Below are 22,450 nucleotides of genomic sequence, written 5' to 3' on the forward strand. Positions count from 1 at the left end.
CAGCAAACTGAGAGTACCTCACCAAAGTGACATAAGCTCACTCAGTGGCCACATGTAGATGTTGAGACAACACCATGCCCTATGGCAGTGGTAGCAAACCTTTCTTTCCTCAGATGCTGAAAGAGCGTGGGCATACGCTATTGTGCATGCATGAGTGCCCACACCCATAATTCAATGTCTGGAGAGAGTGAAAACAGCTTCCCCTGCCCTCCAGAGGCCCTCTGGAGGTAAGAAATGCCCCATTTTCCAACTTCTGGAAGGCCCAGTAAACTCGTGTTTTGCCCTCCACAAGCTCAAAAGGCTTCCCTGGAGCTGGGGAAAGGTAAAGACGCCCTCCCCCATTCCCCTGGAGGCCCTCTGGAAACCAAAGACGCCCTCCCAGAGCTTCTGTGTGAGCCAAAAATCAGTTGGCCAGCACACACATACACGTTGGAGCTGAGCTAGGGCAATGGCTCGCATGCCAGCAGATATGGCTCCGCGTGCCACCTGTGGCACTTATGGCATAGGTTTGCCATCACTGCCCTATGGCATCCCTCTTAGTAAGGGATAAGGGTGAGCTCCCTCCTGTGATCATCACCAACGGGAATTGATCCTGAAGGATCCGTAAGCTCCTTAAAACCCACCTCTGTTGTCAGGCATGGGGGAATTGAGATACTCCTTCCCCCCCAGGCCTATACAAGTTATGCACGGTATGCTTGTGTTTATGTTTGGTTTTTAATAAGGGTTTCTTAATTATTTTTTAATATTAGATATGTTATATGCTGTTTTATTATTGTTGTTAGCCGCCCCGATTCTACGGAAAGGGGCGGCATACAAATCTAATAAACAAACAAGTAAGTAAGTAAGTAAGTAAGTAAGTAAGTAAGTAAGTAAGTAAGTAAGTAAGTAAGTAAGTAAGTAAGTAAGTATGTAAGTAAGTAAGTAAGTAAGTAAGTAAGTAAGTAAGTAAGTAAGTAAGTAAGTAAGTAAGTAAGTAAGTAAGTGTTCTGTCTGGGTGCCCCCAGACTGGAAAAAACAGCCAGACACGCTGGTAAAAGCAAAGGCACTTTATAGTTTGAAAAATAAACACAGAGAAAAACCTGTTCTTCCCAACAGGCAGGCTATGAGGCTTCACAGCAGAGTCCTGACGGCCAGACAATACAGCAGACTTCTTGCTGGCACACACACCACTGTAGAGAATAAGACCCACGCCTTTCCCCCCAAGGTTTCAGCCTTCAAGGCCACGAGCCAGAATCAGAGACGCCAAAGATCACAGCCAGGTCCCAGGACTCCCAAAGATAATACTCCACAATACAGGAAGGGTGGGTCTGCCTTTTCAGCCTTTCTGGGGAGAACCACACCCAAACCCAGCTGTTGCCTATTTAGGGCTGGAAATACCTGGCTAATTGTCCCCTTCGTTGTGCTGCTCTTCTGTGCCTGAGATCGATGATGGCTTGTGCATTTTCATCTAAGGACTCCAGGCTGCTTGCTGGGGAGAGCTCCACCCCGGGGGACTCAGGCTGTTCTCCCTCTCCCTCGGCCTGATATTCCTCCTTCCCGTCTGCCTGGGCCTCCTCCTCCTCCTCCGGCAGAGGGTCAGCCGTTCCCTGAGGAGCCTCAGACGGAATCACAACAGTAAGTAAGTAAGTAAGTAAATGAGTGAGTGAGTGAGTGAGTGAGTGAGTGAGTGAGTGAATGAATGAATGAATGAATGAATGAATGGAGGAGAAGAACACCATGCCACCTACTCCCAACTCTCTGAACCAGGCGGGGGTTGCCGCTACTGCTGCACTGTGTGCATAGCTTCAAGTCTCTGGCATGCGGCGTGAACGTCCCAGCGAGGTTTTGCTTTTGCATACGCACAGAAAGCAAAACCTCGCGAGGGAATGCGTGTGAAAGTTTTCTGCAATTTCTTTGCTTCTGTGCATGCACAAAAATAGCTGAAATCTCATGTGCGCATGTATCCCCTTGCAAGATTTTGCTTTTTGAACATACACAGAAGCAAAATCTTGCTGGACGTGCACGCACGCATGCCAGAAACCTGAAGCTGCGTGTGCAGCTCCAGCTTTACTACCGGTGCTGCGTCCTCATTATCCTGGCAGTGCTCTGAACAGATCTAGAAGGATACCGTGGTTGATGGTATCTAAACTGCAGAGAGATCAAATAGGGCCAGGATATATGCACAAGCCCAGTGATGGCGAATCTATGGCACGGGTGCCAAAGATGGCACGTGGAGCCATATCTGCTGGCACATGAGCTGTTGCTCTAGCTCAGCTCCAGCATGCATGTGTGTGCCGGCCAGCTGATTTTTTGCTCACACAGAAGCTCTGGGAGGGCATTTTTGGCTTCCAGAGAGCCTCCAGGAGGATGGAAGATGGCGTTTTTGCTCTCCCCCAGTTCCAAGGAAGCTTTTGAGACTGGGTAGTGGGGAAGCCTTTGAGCCTGGGGACTGCGAAACACCAGCCTCCTGGGCCCACCAGAAGTTGGGAAACAGGCTGTTTCCTTCCTCCAGAGGGCCTCGGGGGGGGGAGCTGTTTTCGTCCTTCCTGGGCACTGAACTATGGGTGTGGGCACTCGGGCATGCGTGATAGTCCATGCCCACGCTCTTTTGGCACCCAAGGAAAAAAAGGTTCTCCATCATTGTACTATATCATCCAAAATTCTTTGGAAACAATCACCTGTTTTCTTTTCAGCTTTGCATTATTTTCTCAGATGGTTAGGCACTGCATAGATTGCTAGTCATGTTGGTTTTCAGAATATTTTTGTGTTAGCAAAATTCTGTTTGCATCTCAGGTTAATGTTTCAGTAATTTGGGAGTACCTGCCAGGTTGCTGATTTTCTGCATTCAGGCATATTGCAAATGGTCTTGAGCAATGGTAAACATGATTACTCTTAGGCTGCTCTGAAATCAGAGTTTACAAAAGGTGTATTTCTTTGTTTTGGCAAGATTTGTAGGCAAATTCAGCACTTTGGATTAACACAGAAATGGGTTTGGCGTCAATAGAAAAAAAAAGTATGCTTAGATGGCACTTAGGTGGATGTATTAGTTTGTATTTGTTTGTAGGTATTAATGACCAATGTTAAATTACCTCTTTTAATGCCTGAGATATTTCATGGTATTTGATTTGCTTGGATTCAGACCAAGCAAATCATATTGCATGTTGCATAATATGCAATAAGCATATTGCATAATAGGCTATGGTGGATACCTACCTTTTAACAGTTTAAACTCTTCAGTGTTCTCTACCTTTTCATGGCTTCAATTTTAAGTCAGTGTGTATTATAGCGGATAAGTGTATACAATATCCTGGCACTGGAAAGATATGGATTTCAATCTACCTTAGTTTCTCAACCTTTGCAACTTTAAGATATGTGCATTGCTTAGGGAATTGTGGGAGTTGGTCCACACATCTTAAAGTTGCCAAGGATGAGAAACATTGTTCTATGAGCCAAGGAAACTCAGTCCCAGAATTTCTTGGTCCAGATACTTTCTCAGCACAGTCTCCCTGAATTCTTGCTGTAGGGGAAAATAGCAGAAGACACCTTATGATCTTATAATAATAATAACAACGACAGAGTTGGAAGCGACCTTGGAAGTCTTCTAGTCCCACCTCCTGAGGCAGGAAACCCTACTTCAGACAGATGTTTATCTAACATCTTCTTAAAAACTTCCAGTGTTGGGGCATTCGCAACCTCTGTAGGCAAGCTGTTCCACTGATTAACTGTTCTGACCGTCAGGAAATTTCTCCTTAGTTCTAAGTTACTTCTCTCCTTGTTTAGTTTCCACCCATTGCTTCTTGTTCTTTGGTGCTTTGGAGAATAGATTGACTCCTTCTTTGTGGCAACCCCTGAGATATTGGAACACTGCTATCATGTCTCCCCTTGACCTTCTTTTCATTAAACTAGCCATGCCCAGTTCCTGCAACCGTTCTTCATGTTTTAGCCTCCAAATCCCTAATCATCTTTGTTGCTCTTCTCTGCACTCTTTCTAGAGTCTCAATATCCTTTTTGCATTGTGGCGACCAAAACTGACTGCAGTATTCCAAGTGTGGTTTTACCAAGGCCTTATAAAGTGGTATTAACACTTCACGTGATTTTGATTCTATCCCTCTGTTAATGCAACCTAGAAATATGTTGGCTTTTTTGGCAGCTGCTGCACACTGCTGGAATGAAGACAGGATATAAATCAAACACACTTTTTTTCAGCTTTATTCTATCATATATTGTTGAATCCTTACTTTGCTCCCTGCTTTGTATTTCTATATCGGGGTGTCAAACTCAAGGCCTGTTGTCCAAATCTGGCTTTTGGCATGCTTAAATCTGGCTCACCAGGCCACCTTGGAAACAGCGAAGGACCAGCCTGTGGTACCTCTGTCAGCAAAAATGGAGCTCTATTTTTGGCCTCCAGCAGCCCCCCGCTAGCAAAAGTGGAGATTGTTTTTGCTGGCAGATGGCTGCAGGAGTCTCTGCCGAAAATGGAGTCTTGATGAGTGACATTGAGCTGGCCACACCCCATGGCCACACCCACCTTAGCCACACCCCCTGGGCCCCCAAGATCAAACACGATCCCGATGTGGCCCTCAATTAAATTGAGTTTGACACCCCTGTTCTACAGTATCTCAGCAGGGGTAAAAACCATTCCAAGAGATACTATGGCTATTAACAATACAAGAGTCTTACTTAAAATAGGTGCAAGATTTTTCCACATAAGCCTGAACTATTTACACAGGTTGAGGTGTCTTGAGATGCTAAGTAAATTGATTAAACAAGTAAGTAACCAATCTATAGTGTCAGCCTGATGAATCTGAGGGCTGTCCGCAGTGAAGGGCTACCAATTTTTTTACTACCACACTGTGGGCGTGGCTTATGCAGGACGTCCTGCATTTTCTTTCAACATCTTTCAGTGCAAATTGGGTGCTCTGGGGCAGAGGTACATTTTCACTACCCCACTGCGTCTCCCCCCCGTCTGGGCAGTAACCCACCCCTGGCTGTCCATCTAGTGGAGCTGTGGGGGTAAAGTGGGTAGGGGTACCAATGGAGAACAATGGCCCAGAAATGAATGTTTCCTCCATCCCCAAAAGAAGGGAAATAAAATAGGTTTTCTAGAATAAGGGAGATTTTAGAAATGGGAGATTTTGGATTTGGATTTTGGAAATGTATGTGACGTAAGGGCTGATTTATGAACAAATATTTGCATGGAAGTGCATGGAGAAACTGAAGTGGAGAAAAAGATCCAGAGGTACTGCATGGTTTTCATGACGCAATTAATTTTTTGTTGTGGTTAACTCTGGCCCAGCTCCTGCCCCAAGGAATGTGCAGGTGGATGTGGAGGAAACATCCACATGCCACAGGCCTGTTTTGCTCCCGATGGAATCTGCCGACGACGCCTCCTCTGACCAAGGAAGTGTGAGTGACAGGGAAGAGGGGAGTTTGGCAGACAGCCCAGGAGGAGATCAATCATCTGTATCATCCTTGGATTCTGAACAAGAATTAATGACACATCCACGCATGCATAGAGTGATGCATAGGAGACAACAACTGAAGGATTATTACAAGAGAAAATGAGGCCACCTGTGGTTGGGTGGGGCTGCTGTAATTAGTGCTACAGATAAAAGTGCAGCCTGGTGTTTTAGCCTCATGGCAGTTTATCTGATTCATTGTTTCGTCAAGATCGTGGTTTTTGTGCTGTTCAAGATTGTGTGTGGACTCTCTGGACTTTAGATTGGACTCAATTTCCCAGTTATTGGGTGAGCAATTGGATTACATTTGCCCTGTGCCTTGTGTGTATCAGAAAATCCCTTTGACATTTAAAAAGGGAGCTGTTTCTGTTTTTCTGTTTATAAAAACTTTTGGGTTTTCCTTTTATCGCGTGGTGTGTGTCTTCCTGGACTAATTACCCTGTAATTACGGGCGGTTGAAAATTGAAAAATAAATAATGATAAAAAAATTCTGTGCTGATGAAACAGAATGTCAGGCTCCTTTCAAAAGTAGAGTTTTTTTTTAAAAAACCTCTTAATTATTTCCATTAAACCAAACCTCTGATTGGGTTACTATGTTACCAACACTATAGTCCAAAAATGCTTTTTTAAAAAAAAAAGAATTAAAAATAGAGGTCTCTTCCTTCTCTTTGTGCATTATATTGCAAGCTCCCAGAACTGATTGACATTCTTCTAATTTACATGACAATTTGCCCCAGCCCCTCCATTTGCAATTAGATTATATTCACCAAATTATACTGTTGCTTTTAAGCACCTGTATTGGCTCTCCAAGGTTACTTTAGACCAGGAATACAAGATCATGCAGATCAGTATTACTTTTATTATAAAGCTTTAGTAAGAGAATCGTGCAAGTCTGAATGTGCTTTCCCTCCCTCCCTTTATTTTCATGAGAATTAGGGAAGGGCTTGTCTGAGATGTTGACTACATTCCTGCCCTAGACTCAGTCCTTTTTAATCTCACTGTTGTCTGAGTTGTACCTCTTCTTCCTGTCCATCAATGCCATTCTCTTTTTGATCTACGTCTTGAGAGTTTGTAAGAAATAAGAAATGTCTGATTTCAAGATACTGTACAGTGATACCTCATCTTACGAACTTAATTGGTTCCGGGACAGGGTTTGTAAGGTGAAAAGTTTGTAAGACGAAACAATGTTTCCCATAGGAATCAATGGAAAAGAGATTAATGCATGCAAGCCCAAAACTCACCCCTTTTGCCAGCTGAAGCGCTCGTTTTTGCACTGCTGGGATACTCCTGAGGCTCCCCTCCATGGGAAACCCCACCTCTGGACTTCTGTGTTTTTGTGATGCTGCAGGGGAATCCCAGCAGGAGAATCCCAGCAGCGCAAAAACGGGCGCTTCGCTGGCAACGGATGTCCAGAGGTGGGGTTTCTCAGTGAGGGGAGCCTCAGCAAAATTGCAGCATCGCAAAAACATGGAAGTCCTCAAAACCACCCCTCCGGACTTCCGTGTTTTTGTGATGCTGCGATTTCGCTGAGGCTCCCCTTGCTGGGAAACCCCACTCCAGACTTCCGTTGCCAGCGAAGCGCCCATTTTTGCGCTGCTGGAATTTCCCTGCATCGCAAAAACACGGAAGTCCGGAAGTGGTGTTTCCCATGGAGGGGAGCCTCAGGGTAATCCCAGCAGCGCAAAAGCGGGCGCTTTGCTGGCAACAGAAGTCTGGAGGTGGGGCATCCCAGTGGCGGCGGCTTGGGTTTGTAAGGTGAAAATAGTTTGGAAGAAGAGGCAAAATAATCTTAAACCCCGGGTTTGTATCTCCAAAAGTTTGTATGATGAGGGGTTTGTAAGATGAGGTATCACTGTATTGTTCTTGGGAAAATCTGTGACCATCTTGTTTTTGTCAGCTTATCACAGTAGAATCCAATTATTCATTTATTTATTATTATCATTACTTTATTTTTATGGATAACACAAGGCAACATTCATATCCAACACACCTTCCTTCCCCTATTTGCTCCACAATCCCCACCCTGTGAGGCAAGCTGGACTGATAGAGAATGACTGGCCCAGGGTCACCCAGCTGGTTTTCATGGCTAAGCTGGTACTTGAATTCATGTTCTCCCACTTTCTTGCTGGTTGGCAACCTTAAACATTTAAAGATTCACAAAGGCCCTAACTGGAAGCCCTCCATTCAATTCTGGAAGTCCAGTTCCCCCACCATAGAGTATCCTCCTAGAGCGGGGTCCTTTTTCCTCTACCTGTCCTAACTGAAAGCCCTATCAATTGTAGAACTGACCAGAAAATCCGTCCCTTGCTATAGAGCAGTGATGGCGAACCTTTTTCCCCATGGGTGCTGAAAGTGTGGGCGTGGGCGCTATCGCGCAGGTGCGAGTGCCCACAATTCATAATCAGGGCATGTGCGAGTACCCATAATTAAATGTGTGGAGGATGAAAACAGCCTCCCTCTCCCCCTGGAGGCCCAAATGGCCCATTTTCCAACTTCTGATGGGCCCGATAGGCCCGTTTCTCAACTTCTGGTGGGCCCGGTAGGCCCGTTTTTCACCCTCCCTAGGTTCTAGAGGCTTCCCTGGAGCCTGGAGAGGGTAAAAATGACCTCCCCCATTCCCCTGGAGGCCCTATGTAAGCTGAAAACACCCTCCCATAGTCTCCATGTGAGCCAAAAATCAACTGGCCGGCTTGCACATGCATGTTGGAGCTGAGCTAGGGCAATGGTTTTTGTGCCAACAGATATGGCTTCCTGTGCCACCCATGGCACCTGTGCCATAGGTTCACCATCACTGCTATAGAGTCTCCTCCTGACACCCTCTGCTTCCTCCCATGCCAAGCAGAAGCTCCTCTCAAAATTGTGGTGCTGAACGGTGACAAGGAGCCACAACAGTGGGATGAAAGAGCCACATGCAGCTCCAGAGCCACAGGTTGCTGATCCCGTGAAAATCCCGCTGATCCCAGTAGAGAAAATCAGTGCTTTGTTATTGAAATCAATATTAAACAACTTGAGTGCCACACATTTTCCTTCACTTCCAATAGATTTTTATTCTCTTTATCAGATGGTTATCTAAACTGAAGGGTCATGGTGATGGTTAGGATCAGTAGCAAGGGACTCCCAACTGTAATTATACATCCAGCCTTTCTTTCATGCAGCTCAAAATGGTAAATCCACCCAAATTCAGCAAAATTGGCACCTGTTTTGCTTTAGGAGTCAATCAAGGACAAATGTAGCCTGAGATAACCCCAAAGTCCTTCGGCAGCATTATATGGACTTTCTTTCTTTTAAAAATTAAACCTCTGTGCTTTTTGCATTTGTTGATATGTTCCAATTGCAGTTGGAAAAAAAGAGAAAGGTTTATAATGTGTACATCCAAAATAGTTGGGTAATATGAGCAGATTCAAAGATAGCAGGAGCCAGAAGATTGATTTCAAGAGGTAACCATTAGCAAAAGCAAACTATTTATTTGATAGTCATATATAAGTGCTTTTGCCAATCTCATACAAAAGAACAGGAAATTAATACCTCTAGAATACAAGTGAGCAATTTTTGTAAGCGTATATTTTAACCATTTATTTTGCACAGCGCTACAAATCTATTTAAATGGGCAAATAAAATTTGAATAAGGTTCCTAAATTGTTAATTTGATTCAGGCATTAGGATTCCCCGACCGCCTTTTTCCCCCCTAACTGAAACCATTTAAAGTTTTCTAAATCACTGTTCATAACTGTTAAAGGTCACTAAAAATGAAATCCAAAATTAAACAGAGGATATAGTCTTCTACAAAGCATTTCACAACACAGCTCGTTTTTGCAGTTTGGTCTAGTAACCGATACGGCTTTTGTAGCGCCATTATGAATTTTTCTGTGGAATTTTGATTGTGACTGTCTTGACTTCTGTATATTCAAGAAGGCCGTATTCACCCCTTTAAAAAGAGAGAGAGAGAGAGAAGAGAAATAGCATAAGAATAGTTCTTGAAATAATATTTGTATCCAGACTGTCCTTATTTTTTTTCCTAAGAGCTGAAAGTATTGCACGATGGTAAAATTATCTGATGATTTATTTGACCCTGATACTATTTTGGGAGGAGAGGGCTGCTATTAGCTAAAAACGAGACCACGTTCTCCTGGGAGTATGCAGACAAGTAGCTTGATTCTTGGATGCTGAATAGACCAGGGGTGTCAAATTCGTGCTATCATCATGAGGCTTTTTTCAAGAGCCGGGGTGGCACAGTAGTTTGATTGCAGCAGTGCAGGCTACTTCAGCTAACTGCCAGCTGTAGTTCAGCAGTTCAAATCTCACCACCGTCTCAAGGTTGACTCAGCTGTCCATCCTTCCGAGGTGGGTAAAATGAGGACCCAGATTGTTGGGGGCAATAGGCTGATTCTGTGTACAGCTTAGAGAGGGCTGTAAAAGCGCTATGAAGCAGTATATAAGTCCAAATGCTATTGCTAATGCAATTGTCCCCTTCACTAAACTGGGTGTGGGTGTGGCCAGTGCATGACACAACTGAGTTTGACAGCTCACTGTGACAGCAGTGAGATAACAGCAGTCAGTTTCATAGCCCTGGAATAGACCATCAGAACAACTAACTTATTATTAGTTTACCAGAGCAGACAATGAACGTGAACACCTGAGGAAGATGAGTAAAAATGCCATTTATTCCCACCCCGCCACCAAATTCTGAATAAAACAATGAAATTTATTTGTACTAAAAAATGGCTCATGGCTATCATAGAATGAAAAGATGTGATGGTTCATTACATGAGGTAACACTTTCTTGTATTTCTTCCTCATAAATGCAATAGAACAATTAGAAACTACAGTGGCCTACTTACGGACGCCTCTACTTACGAACTTTTCTAGATAAGAACCGGGTGTTCAAGATTTTTTTGCCTCTTCTCAAGAACCATTTTCCACTTACAAACTCGAGCCTCCGAAACAGTAACTGGAAAAGGCAGGGAGAAGCCTCCGTGGGGCCTCTCTAGGAATCTCCTGGGAAGAAACAGGGCCAGAAAAGGCGGGGAGAAGCCTCTGTGGGGCCTCTCTAGGAATCTCCTGGGAGGAAACATGGCCGGAAAAGGCGGGGAGAAGCCTCTGTGGGGCCTCTTTAGGAATCACTTGGGAGGAAACAGGGCCAGAAAAGGTGGGGAGAAGCCTCTGTGGGGCCTCTTTAAGAATCACCTGGGAGGAAACAGGGCCAGAAAAGGTGGGGAGAAGCCTCTGTGGGGCCTCTTTAGGAATCACCTGGTAGGAAACAGGGCCAGAAAAGGCATGGAGTAGCCTCCATGGGGCCTCCCTAGGAATCTCCTGGGAGGAAACAGGGCCTCCACCCTCCCTGTGGTTTCCCCAATTGCATGCATTATTTGCTTTTAGATTGATTCCTATGGGAAAAATTGCTTCTTCTTACAAACTTTTCTACTTAACCTGGTCACGGAACGAATTAAGTTCGTAGGTAGAGGTACCACTGTATATAGTGTGAAGGTAAGTTTCCTGCAAACAAGAATGTACAGTAACAATTCCCTAATATTAATACAAAGATTCATACAGCTGACTTATGAGTGCTAACATTTATCTCTGTATCATACAGTTGCAAACAGATCCTTTCAACGTGAAGCAAAGCCTGGTGGCTATACTTACAGCTCACGTCCATTTCCTGACATTTTGAATCCCCCAAAAGGACTCTGAGCAGACACTGCACTATAGCAGTTAACCCTGAAGAAAAAGAAGAAGAAGAGATAAAGGCAACTTATACAAGGGGTTGAATTATAAGTAGAATGGCCAGCTTAATTCAGTCATAAATAATTGCCTTATATATAGAATTTTTACATTTGTAAAGAAGCTCTATGTCCCACTTTCCCCAAGCTATCATTTGTACCCTTTAAAATCCTTACTCAACATAGCAGTGACTCAGCAGTGACTTTGTCCTAATATTTATTTTACAAACTATCTGTAGAGAGTAAGGAAGATGACCTTGGGAAAATTGTGCAGAGCTGTTGCCTAGGCGAAAAGGGCTAAGCATTTTTAAAGCCCAGAATGTCCACATAATGGTCTCCTTATATCAGAGAGGAAGAGGTACAGCACAGTCAGAATTGTGCTGTATAACTGACAAGTTTTATTGAGCCATTCTCAACAAAGGCAGTTTTACTTCTTGGTATACCTATTGGGGCTGATAGTATCTTTTTATTTTGGTGCCGTGGAATCACTGTTGACTCTTAGAGACTGCCTGGACAAGTCCCTGCAACTTTTATGGCAAGTTTTTGGGAGTGGTATGGCCTGCTTCATAGGGTTAGACGCAGTGGTTCTCAACCTTCTTCTGGCCATGCCCCACTAAGCATCTCTACGCAAATTTTATCATCAGTGCCATGTTTTGGGTAAAGTCTCTCCTAGTGCAGGGGTTTCCAACTTCGGCAACTTTAAGACTTGTGGACTTCAACTCCCAGAATTCCTTAGCCAGCAAAAATTCTAGGAGCTGAAGTCCACAAAGTTGCTGAGGTTGGAGACTCCTGTCTTAGGCAGGGATGAAATGCTACCAGTTCGGGCTGGTTTACCTGAACTAGTAGTAAAAAATAGTCAGATTTTTTTTTAACCTTTTAAGTAGTGTTGGGCGAACCCAACGAAGTTCAGGTGAGTTCGCTGAACCCAAGCCCGAACTTTTGCTTGCAGCAAGCCGCTGCGGCGTCCTTTTCTGTAAAAATAAACAAGGAGGTGGGGAACTCCCCACCTCCTTTTGCTTCCTTTTAGTTTTACAAAAAAGGATGCCGCAGCGGTGCTGCAAGCAAAAGGAGGTGGGAAATCCCACGAAGGGATTCCAGGGGCGGGGCTTTGATGTCATGGAGACTCCTTCCTCCCCATTTCAGCCAGCCAGGAAGTAGTCTCTGTGATGTCAAAGCCCCGCCCTCGGAATCCCTTCGTGGGATTTCCCACCTCCTTTTGCTTGCAGCGCTGCAAGCAAAAGGAGGTGGGAAATCCCATGATGGGATTCCCCACTCTCCTCCCAGGCAGCGGCATTTTTGTGGTGTTCAGCCAAACCCAAACCCAAACTTTACCGGAACTTTGCAGGTTCGGTTCGCCCAACATTACTTTTAAGCATTTTTTTAAAGTACCAGTTCAAAGGGCAGTAGTTAAAAATGCTTTAAAAGGGTTTTTTTTAAAGTTTCGATGATTGCGCATTGCACAGCTGAACTTGGGAACTTAATTTTTTTTTTTAAATCATTTTTAACTACTGGTTCTTGATAGTTAAACTAGAAACTAGATTGACGGCAGAAAAGGATCTCATGGTCCATTTAGTCAGCCCTTGTATTTTATCTTAGGATGGATATATGTTTATCCCAGGCATGTTTAAATTCAGTTACTGTGGATTTACCAACCACGTCTGCTGGAAGTTTGTTTCAAGCATCTACTACTCTTTCAGTAAAATAATGTTTTCTCACGTTACTTCTGATCTTTCCCCCAACTATCCCACGAATCCCAGTGACTGATTAGGTCCCACAGAGTTGTCCTTCTCCGGGTCCCGTCGACTAAACAATGTCGTTTGGCGGGTCCCAGGGGAAGAGCCTTCTCTGTGGCGGCCCTGACCCTCTGGAACCAGAAATGAGTTTCCAGGCTCATTTCAGCTTCCACATGCTTCCAAAACATGAACTTTTATTTTACCTGGTTTTATGAAAATTATGTTTGCAGGATTATATTTTTTTCCAAATAAAGGAGATTATTTTTTTCATTCCATTTATCTTTTCTATTTTTATTCATACATTTTACTAATTTTTGGTCTCTGAGCTGAAGCCAAACATTTGTAACAAACACCAGAAACAAACTTCCCCACAAACTGCTTTGTTTCTCTCCTCCATGTTGTGGTTGGCTCTGGGCCAGCTCCTGCTCCAAGGACTGTGGGGGTTGATGTGGGAGAATCCTCACATTATCAGAGGCCGGTTTTACTGCCAACAGCTTCCGATAGTGAAGCTTCTGTATCAAGGGAAGCTTCTGGGAGTGAAGCAGCATTGGATGAGGAGGTGATTACAGGCAGCCCATTAGCTAATTACCCCAGTAGTGAATCATCATCATCGTCATTAGAATCAGAAGGAGAAGGATTCATAGATGATCGCAGGCGCAGGTTTGTGAAAAGGAAAGAACAACTGGGCAAGTATTATAGGAAATAAGGGAGAACACATGTGGCTGGGGCAATTAGGCTGATGGGGCTGCTGATAAATTGCCAGCATTGTTGCCTCTTGGTGTGGGAGTTTATCTGTTTTATGAGAGAGAGATACTTGTGGTTTTGCTTCAGAATTTACAAAGACTTTTGTGAACGGCTTCAGGATTTTCAAGGACCTTGTGGAACAATTCAGTTAAGTTTCAGCGTGAGAACTCTTGAAGGGGGGTGGCTGTGACGTCTTCACAGCTGCCTTTTATCTGTGTTGCTTTTGTTTTATGTTTTTCACAGCATTCACGGCTTGTGGTGTATGGGAGAGCACTTTGGCTGATTAAAAGTGCGTTTTGGACAGTATTTTCCTTTTGATAAACCAACTTTGTTTACTTTACAAACGTGTGTGTTTGAATTTCCACTTTGGACTTAATTGGGGGCTTGTAATGTGAAGCCCGGCATAACACCCCAAAACTATCAATAAATTTACTGATGTTCTACTCATCTTTGCCCTGATCGCCCAGGTGGCCAAAGTACAGTGTGTATTTAATTAGGAATGATTATTATATTATTAAAATATTATATTATTGGTTTTTTTTTATTTATTGTACCCCACCTCTTTTCTACAATGTTTTAGATCAGGAGTGCCAAACTCATTTTCATTGAGGGCCGCATTAGGGTTGTGTTGTATCTCAGGGGCTAAGGTGGGCGTGGCTGGGGTGGGTGTAGCTAGCATGACATCACTCGGGTTCGAGGGGGCCTATGGTGGCCCAAGCGCTCTGCCAGTGAAAATGGCAAGTACAATTCGGCTCAAAGAAGAATACATACCAGACAGTTCCAGCCTGAAGTGCAGATGCAAATGTCAGTGCTTTATCGATGTCTTTGGTAAATACTGCAGCTGCTAGACCATAGTGAGTATTGTTTGCTCTCTTGATAACTTCCTCAATAGTTTTGAATTTCATGATTTGCTGGACAGGCCCAAATATCTGTGTCAATGAGAAGGTAACAATAATTATGGAGGTCAACATCAGGAGGAAAAAAAATGAGAAGTTCAGCTCTATCTATCTATCTATCTATCTATCTATCTGTCTGTCTGTCTGTCTGTCTATCTATCTATCTATCTATCTATCTATCTATCTATCTATCTATCTTTCTTTCTATCTACCTACCTACCTACCTACCTACCTACCGACTTACCTACCTATTCGATTTTTATGCCGCCCTTCTCCTTAGAGTCAGGGTGGCTTTCAACATGCTAGCAATAGCACTTTTTAACAGAGTCAGCATATTGCCCTCCACAATCCGGGTCCTCATTTTACCCAACTTGGAAGGATGGAAGGGTGAGTCAACCTTGAGCCGGTGATGAGATTTGAACTGCTGACCTACAGATCTACAGTCAGCTTCAGTTTGTCTGCAGTACAGCACTCTATCTGCTGCGCCACCCCGGCTCATTATTTAGTATTTTAGATTTGCTTCAAACATATTTTTTCCTAGTCTATACTTAGTATTCACTTTGTATATCCTTTTGGCTGATGGTGTCTTATTCATTGTTACTGGATTTTATCTTTTGGCTTTGACATTTTGAACCACCAAGGATTGTATTGCACCTGTGCAGTGCCTAAATCTAATAATAACAATAAAAAATGGGAAGCATTCATAACAGTGATAAAATGATATTTTTTTATAAAACCCTTTGGTTAAAAAAATGATAAAGACGTTTCAACTGCTGTTACCATTCAATTGCTTCAATTGTAGCCCAAGTATATAGTTTCTACATCAGTGGTTCTCAACCTTCTAATGCCATGGCCCTTAATACAGTTCCTCATGTTGTGGTGACCCCCAACCATAAGTCTAGCGCCAATTCTCCTAACAGAACTTTAAGCTGATTGGCAGGAAGGTCAGAAGGACACTCCCACTATAAATACCTGATTGGTCGGATTGTAAAAATATGTTCCAAGGCAGCAGAATAGAAGCTTTAGTTCCTAACACCATGGGATATTTGTCTCTTCCCATGGTCTTAGGCGACCCCTGTGAAATAGTAATTTGACTCCCAAAGGGGTCCCGACCCCCAGGTTGAGAACCATTGTTCAAAAAGGTTTTAAATTGTCTGCATTCAGTATATAGTTAATTTAAATAACTAATATGGCTCTTTCCAACTACATGATTCATATATTTGAATCCCCTCCATCTGAAAGTGAATATAAGAGGGAACATCAGATGGAGCATTGGGATTGCCTTAGGGAAAAACAATTACATAACCTATTTCCACAAAGGTAACTTTCTCTTACGTCCACTGTTCACGCTGTTCCACTGCTTCTTCTGTACAAAAGGACTAGATTTTAAAATGCATTTTAAAACTGAATATGTATATATGTATGTATGTATGTGTGTGCGTGGGTGTTTGTATGTATTAATTATCATTAATGTTTCAACTCCTACCCTTAAAACGTCGCTACAGAGCACTTGCACACCAAGACAACTAGACACAAGAACAGTTTTTTTCTGAACGCCATCACTCTACTAAACAAATAATTCCCTCAACACTGTCAGACTTTCTACTAAATCTGCACTTCTATTATATTGCTAAAATCTCATGCGCACACGCATTCCCTCATGAGATTTTGCTTCCTGTGCATGTGTGCACACATCAAAGACCCAAAGCTGCCCGCACAGCACACTGGTACAAGCAGTAGCCGGAACCCCTGCCTGGTTCAGAGCTACTAGCAAGCGACACAAATTAAGTTAAAAGTGATTTCTTTTGACCTCAAATTCTAAAGTGGCAGTTTCATAATTCAGAGTTTATGCTTTTAAGATGCTTCAAGTGGTCATCTAATCCTACTTTCCTTTGGGCAACGTTTCTCACTAAATAGGACTATTGTAACTGAGTAGCTCTAAGTCTCTATTAAGCTAGATACCTATTCTCTTTCCTTTAATAAGGAGTGCGGTATAGGGAATACAGATACCCCTCGACTTACGACCACAACATTTTCTTTACTAAGTGAGATGGTTGTTAAGTGAGTTTTGCCCCATTTTATGACCTTTCTTGCCACAGTTGTTAAGTGTGAGATTTCCCCATTGACTTTGCTTGTCATAAGGTCATAAAAGGGAATCACATGACCCTAGGATACTGCAGCCACCGTAAATATGAACCAGTTGCTGAGCCTCTGAATTTTGATCACATGGCGATGGGGATGCTGCAATGGTCATACGTGTTGTTGGTATATCTCGGTATAGCTATTATTGACATACACTGAGCAGAGAATTTTAACAGAATGTGGATGTGTGGTAAAGCCAAAGAAAAAGACACAGACTTAGTTATGCTTAATACGTACTATTTACATATATACAAAATAGAAACAATCCATAACAAGCACTAAGCAAATACACTCCCCCCACAAGGCAAAGCAAAAGTGAATGAGCGATAAAGCATCATTGAGGGAAGGAGTACTGGCGCCCTCTTATGGCGAACCAGCCCAAAATATTTAAAGTGATAGTACAAGAGACTACAATAGGTAGTTTACAATGGCAAACCCTAAAAACCATGTACCCTGTACCAACACATGTGAAAAATGGTAATAAGCAGTTGTGGGCTGCTGCCGGTTCGGACTGGTTTAGGCAAACTGGTAGTTACAACCTGCGGGTGGACCTGCCCACTTGCCCTGGCGCTATTTCATCTTATATTACCATGTTTTTGAAGCCACACATAGGTGTGGATAGGAATCTTAGGATTATCCTGGCTGGATCACATTTCTTTGAAATAAATTACTTTGATACACTGGTTACAAAGTTGAAGTGAAATGGGAAGATCATGATTTAACTCTGATGAGTTAAAACGTGATGAGGTTAACGTGGAGATGAGGAGAATCAGGCTTGAATATAAATTATGACATATATAATATAATATAAATTCCTTGAATATAACAGTGAGATAAAAATAGCTTGTGCCTTTTCAAAGCTACTCCTCCCCAAATCAGCTGGGATTCTCAGTTTCTTGAAAGAAATTCAGGGAAAAAGAATTCCAAAGTGCCTCCTTTTCCTTTTTCAGAACCACTGCCCTAGGACGGGGATGGGCAATCCCGTGAACTTCAACTGTAAGAGCCGAGGTGGCGCAGCAGGTAGAGTGCTATACTGCAGGCCATTGAAGCTGACTATAGATCTGTAGGTCAGCAGTTCAAATCTCATCACCGGCTCAAGGCTGACTCAGCCTTCCCTCCTTCTGAGGTGGATAAAATGAGGAGCCAGATTGTGGGGGCAGTATATATGCTGGCTCTGTTTAAAAGTGCTATTGCTAACATGTTGTAAGTTGCCGTGAGTCTAAGGAGAAGGGCGGCATAAAAATCAAGTAAGTAAGTAAGTAAGTAAGTAAGTAAGTAAGTAAGTAGGTAGGTAGGTAGGTAGGTAGGTAAGTAAGTAAGTAGGTAAGTAAGTAAGTAAGTAAGTAAGTAAATAAATAAATAAATAAACAATCAAATAAATAAATAAATAAATAAATAAATAAATAAATTCGTAGAATTCCTGAGCCAGCCTGGCTGACTCAGGAATTTTGGAAGTTGAAGTTCCCAGATCGTAAAGGCATCCAGGAAGACACTTTTTGATTACTGAAATCATCTCTTGTCACTAGATAACTCTGAATAACTAATTAGTTATGATACACAGAATTCAACTCTGGCCGAAAAATCCCCTCTTTGCATACCTTCTAATCCTGCACATCTGCTTACTTAAAAAGCCTGCTGTATTTCAGCTATGAAACATTTGGGCCCAATGCCCAGCGTGCTGCATCAACTCACCTCCTCTTTGGCGATGCGCATGTCATCGGTAACATCAGAGAAAACCGTCGGCTGAATGAAGAAGCCTTTGTCTCCTCCGGGGCCTCCTCCACATTCCAGCTTGGCGCCTTCTTTTTTCCCACTCTCAATTAGTCCAAGTATTTTATCATACTGCTCCTTATCAATCTGGATGGAAATATTGCACTGATAAGTCACTTCTCAGCCACTTCTGGGGCTTTAGGATTACAAAGCAGGAACAAGTGCTTGTAGGGCAGGGGGGGGGGGATGAAGCAACAATTTACTATCGAGATGTTGGCTTTGGGCCAGTACTTTTCATGAAGTTCAGTAATTAGGATTTAAAGAACAGAAGTATTTTTTTAAAAAAAGAAAAAAACCTTATTATGCTACAAATGTTCTCATGGACTGGATCTTTCTTAGACTCTTTTCATATTAATTCCTCTCATATTGTTTTAATTTTAATTTGGTAGGCTATTTTCTGAAGCACAATGTCTGTGCTTGCATGGGTGTGATTCTCCAGATTGTTATTTTGAAGTCGTAGTAGTTTAAAACTTAATTCACAACTGTAGCTATATAGGAGATCTAACAAAGTATGCTCGCAATAATTTAACAAGGCTTCAAGAACACAACTGCAGTCCTTACCTTAATTAGAAGGATTAGTTATTACCCATGTTAAAAAAGAAAGATCCCTGAAAATGCTTAGTTCATTATTATCAAGGTGCTTTGCAAAGCTGTATCAGAACGGTTAGTATTTGTTCCCTCCTTATGGGAGGCTTGTTGCAATCATTGTCAGAGATTTGTTTGCTAGGGGAACTGATTTAAAACAGGTGATGTGATTTTAAGCATTACTTATTTATTTATAAATTTTATTGGCTGCCAATTTTACCATAGATTAACTCTGGGTAACATTATTCCGGGACCGCCTCCTGCCGCACGAATCCCAGCGACCAGTTAGGTCCCACAGAGTTGGCCTTCTCCGGGTCCCGTCGACTAAACAATGTCATTTGGCGGGACCCAGGAGAAGAGCCTTCTCTGTGGCGGCCCCGACCCTCTGGAACCAGCTCCCCCCAGATATCAGAGTTGCCCCCACCCTCCTTGCCTTTCGCAAGCTCCTTAAAACCCACCTCTGTTGTCAGGCATGGGGGAATTGAAATTTTTTTCTCCCTTCCCCCTAGGCTTATAGAATTTATACATGGTGTGTTTGTTGGTATGATTGGTCTCTTAAATTGGGGTGTTTTAGATTACTTTTTAATATTAGATTTGTTACATTGTTTTCTTTATTGTTGTTAGCCGCCCCGAGTCTTCGGAGAGGGGTGGCATACAAATCTAAATAAACTAAACTAAACTAAACTACTGTTACACGTAAGCTAAAACATAAAAAAGTTAAAAACAAACATTAAAGCCAAGGACACATAGGTAAGGTAGAGGCAGAGCGGGAAGGGGAGGTGGGATCTGTCATTAACTAAACCCATTACACTGATCCATTTCAGAGGTGAAATGCTCCTGGTTCGCTCGTGCCTGTGAGTCACCGGAGAGCTGGTCGCGAAGGGAGCGTGAGACTCCACCCAAATGGCGGCATCCAGTCAGAGCTCCCTTCGTGACTGGCTCTCTGACAACTCACAGGAACGAGCAAAACGGAAACATTTCGCCCCTGATATATTTCCTCTATCAACCACATCCATTGCACTAATTTATTTATTTATTAGATTTGTATGCCGCTCCTCTCTGAAGACTGGGGCGGCTAACAACAATAAAGAAAACAATGTAACAAATCTAATATTAAAAAGCAATCTAAAAAACCCCAATTTAAGAGACCAATCATACAAACAAGCATACCATCTATAAATTCTATAAGCCTAGGGGGAAGGGGGAAAAAAATTCAATTCCCCCATGCCTGACGATAGAGGTGGGTTTTAAGGAGCTTGCGAAAGTCAAGGAGGGTGGGAGCAACTCTGATATCTGGGGGGAGCTGGTTCCAGAGCTAATCTCCCACTGGGGCACCAAGCTGACTGGCAGAGCCATGTCTTTAGACCCTTATGAAGATAGGAGAGTCAGGGCCAACCTGACATTGGGGGACAAGATGTCCCAAAAGGTAGAAGCCAAAGCAGGGAAGCCCCTGGACCCTGCTAGCTGGAATAATTGGGCTGGTGGGACCTGCAGCATGCTTCCTCTGCTAGCATGAGTGGTACAGACCCATCCCAGTGGGTCAGACAGCCCCTCATATAAACTGGACCCATGCCAGGAAGGGCTTTAACCAACACCTTGAATTGCACCCGAAAGCAGACTGGTAACCAATGCAACTCACAGAGCAGTGGTGTTACAGAGGCCATTCTTGTAACCTCCACACTGCTGCACTCTGTACCAGCTATAACTTCTGAATGCTCTTCAAGGGCAGCTCCATGTAGAACGCATTATAGTAATCTATCTGTGACACGACTAGGGACCAAATGACTGAGCGTCATATGAAGGCCTATTTCAACTTATTATTATTATTATTATTATTATTATTATTATTATTATTATTATTATTATTATTATTAATTGGATTTGTATGCTGCCCCTCTCCGCAGACTCGGGGCGGCTAACAACAGTAATAAAACAGCATATACTTATCATGAATGCCAGATAGAAATTGCTGGACAAAACATCTGGAAACTGTTTGACACATGAAAAACTAAGTATATGCAAAGGTGGCTCACGCCAATGTCATATTTTTTATAACCCACTCTTTCCAGGAGTATCGATCTGAGGAGTTAGTTATTTGTAAATAATTCTCCATGAAGCTACCAGGATGAAGACCATACTTGATTATAGGTGGTCTTTGACTTATGAGCATAGTTAGGACTGGAACTTGTCTCACTAAGGGATGAGTGCTTAAAATCAGCCACACACAATTTTATGAACATTTTGCCAGAGTTGTAAGCAAATCACTGTGGGTGTTAATTGGATCAGAGGGTCATTGGGCAAATCCAGCTTCTTCCCTAGGCTGAGGCTTGTTGGAAGACTGCAAATGGGAATCATGTGACCCTGAGATACTGCAACAGTCAATACACACTGGCTGCCAAGTACTTGAATTTTGAACATGGGACCATGAGGATGCTGTGAGGGTCGCGAGAGTGTGATTGTAAGTCACTTTCAGCGCTATCTTAACTTCAAACAGTCATTAAATGAAAGGGTTATAAATTGAGAACTGCCCTTATAGCCTCGTTTGTTTCATCATTCTTTACAGTGGGCTTCCTACAGTGAATTAAATTCACAGAGTTCTCAGACTGAATTGGAAGTCGATGTTCCAAGTACCAGGTTGAGGAAGGCTGTGACAGCGGCACGGAATTTGCAGTTCTCAACGCTGATCCCAATCCTGCCTCAATTGTTTATTTATTTTTATTCGTTTGTTTGTTTTGCCAAGTACGTATTGGTGGTATACAAAGATATAATGATATGTATATACATTTATTTATTTTATTTATTTATTGGATTTGTATGCCGCCCCTCTCCGTGGACTCGGGGCGGCTAACAACAGTGACAAAAACCAGAATGTAAAAATCCAATACTACAACAGCTAAAAACCCTTGTTATAAAACCAATCATACATACAAACATACCATGCATAAATTGTAGAAGCCTAGGGGGAAAGATTATCTTAATTCCCCCATGCCTGACAGCAGAGGTGGGTTTTGAGGAGCTTACGAAAGGCAAGGAGGGTGGGGGCTATTCTAATCTCTGGGGGGAGTTTGTTCCAGAGGGTCGGGGCCGCCACAGAGAAGGCTCTTCCCCTGGGCCCCGCCAACCGACATGGTTTAGTTGACAGGACCCGGAGAAGGCCCACTGTGTGGGACCTAACTGGTCGCTAGGATTCGTGCAGCAGAAGGCGGTCCCTGAGATAATCTGGCCCGGTGCCATGAAGGGCTTTATAGGTCATAACCAACACTTTGAATTGTGACCGGAAACTGATCGGCAACCAATGCAGACTGCGGAGTGTTGGTATGATATGGGCATATTTAGGGAAGCCCATGATTGCTCTCGCAGCTGCATTCTGCACGATCTGATGTTTCCAAACACTTTTCAAAGGTAGCCCCATGTAGAGAGCGTTA

At 43.1% G+C, this 22,450-nt stretch overlaps 1 protein-coding gene across 1 annotated transcript in view; it reads right to left on the minus strand.

Annotated features, from left to right (window-relative positions):
* Positions 1-8,882: 8,882 nt before the first annotated feature.
* Positions 8,883-22,450, minus strand: part of ALDH1A1 (aldehyde dehydrogenase 1 family member A1) — a 57,916-nt gene continuing 44,348 nt past the window's right edge. The window contains exons 10-13 of the mRNA XM_070742657.1: positions 18,363-18,527; positions 14,404-14,561; positions 11,079-11,153; positions 8,883-9,363 (exon numbers count right to left, since the gene is read on the minus strand). Of these exons, the coding sequence (XP_070598758.1) occupies positions 9,291-9,363; positions 11,079-11,153; positions 14,404-14,561; positions 18,363-18,527 (471 nt within the window). The 3' untranslated portion in view covers positions 8,883-9,290. The remainder of the gene's footprint in view (positions 9,364-11,078; positions 11,154-14,403; positions 14,562-18,362; positions 18,528-22,450) is intronic.

Source organism: Erythrolamprus reginae, chromosome 2, assembly GCF_031021105.1.
Source record: "Erythrolamprus reginae isolate rEryReg1 chromosome 2, rEryReg1.hap1, whole genome shotgun sequence".
In the NCBI taxonomy this organism is placed as follows: Eukaryota; Metazoa; Chordata; class Lepidosauria; order Squamata; family Dipsadidae; genus Erythrolamprus; species Erythrolamprus reginae.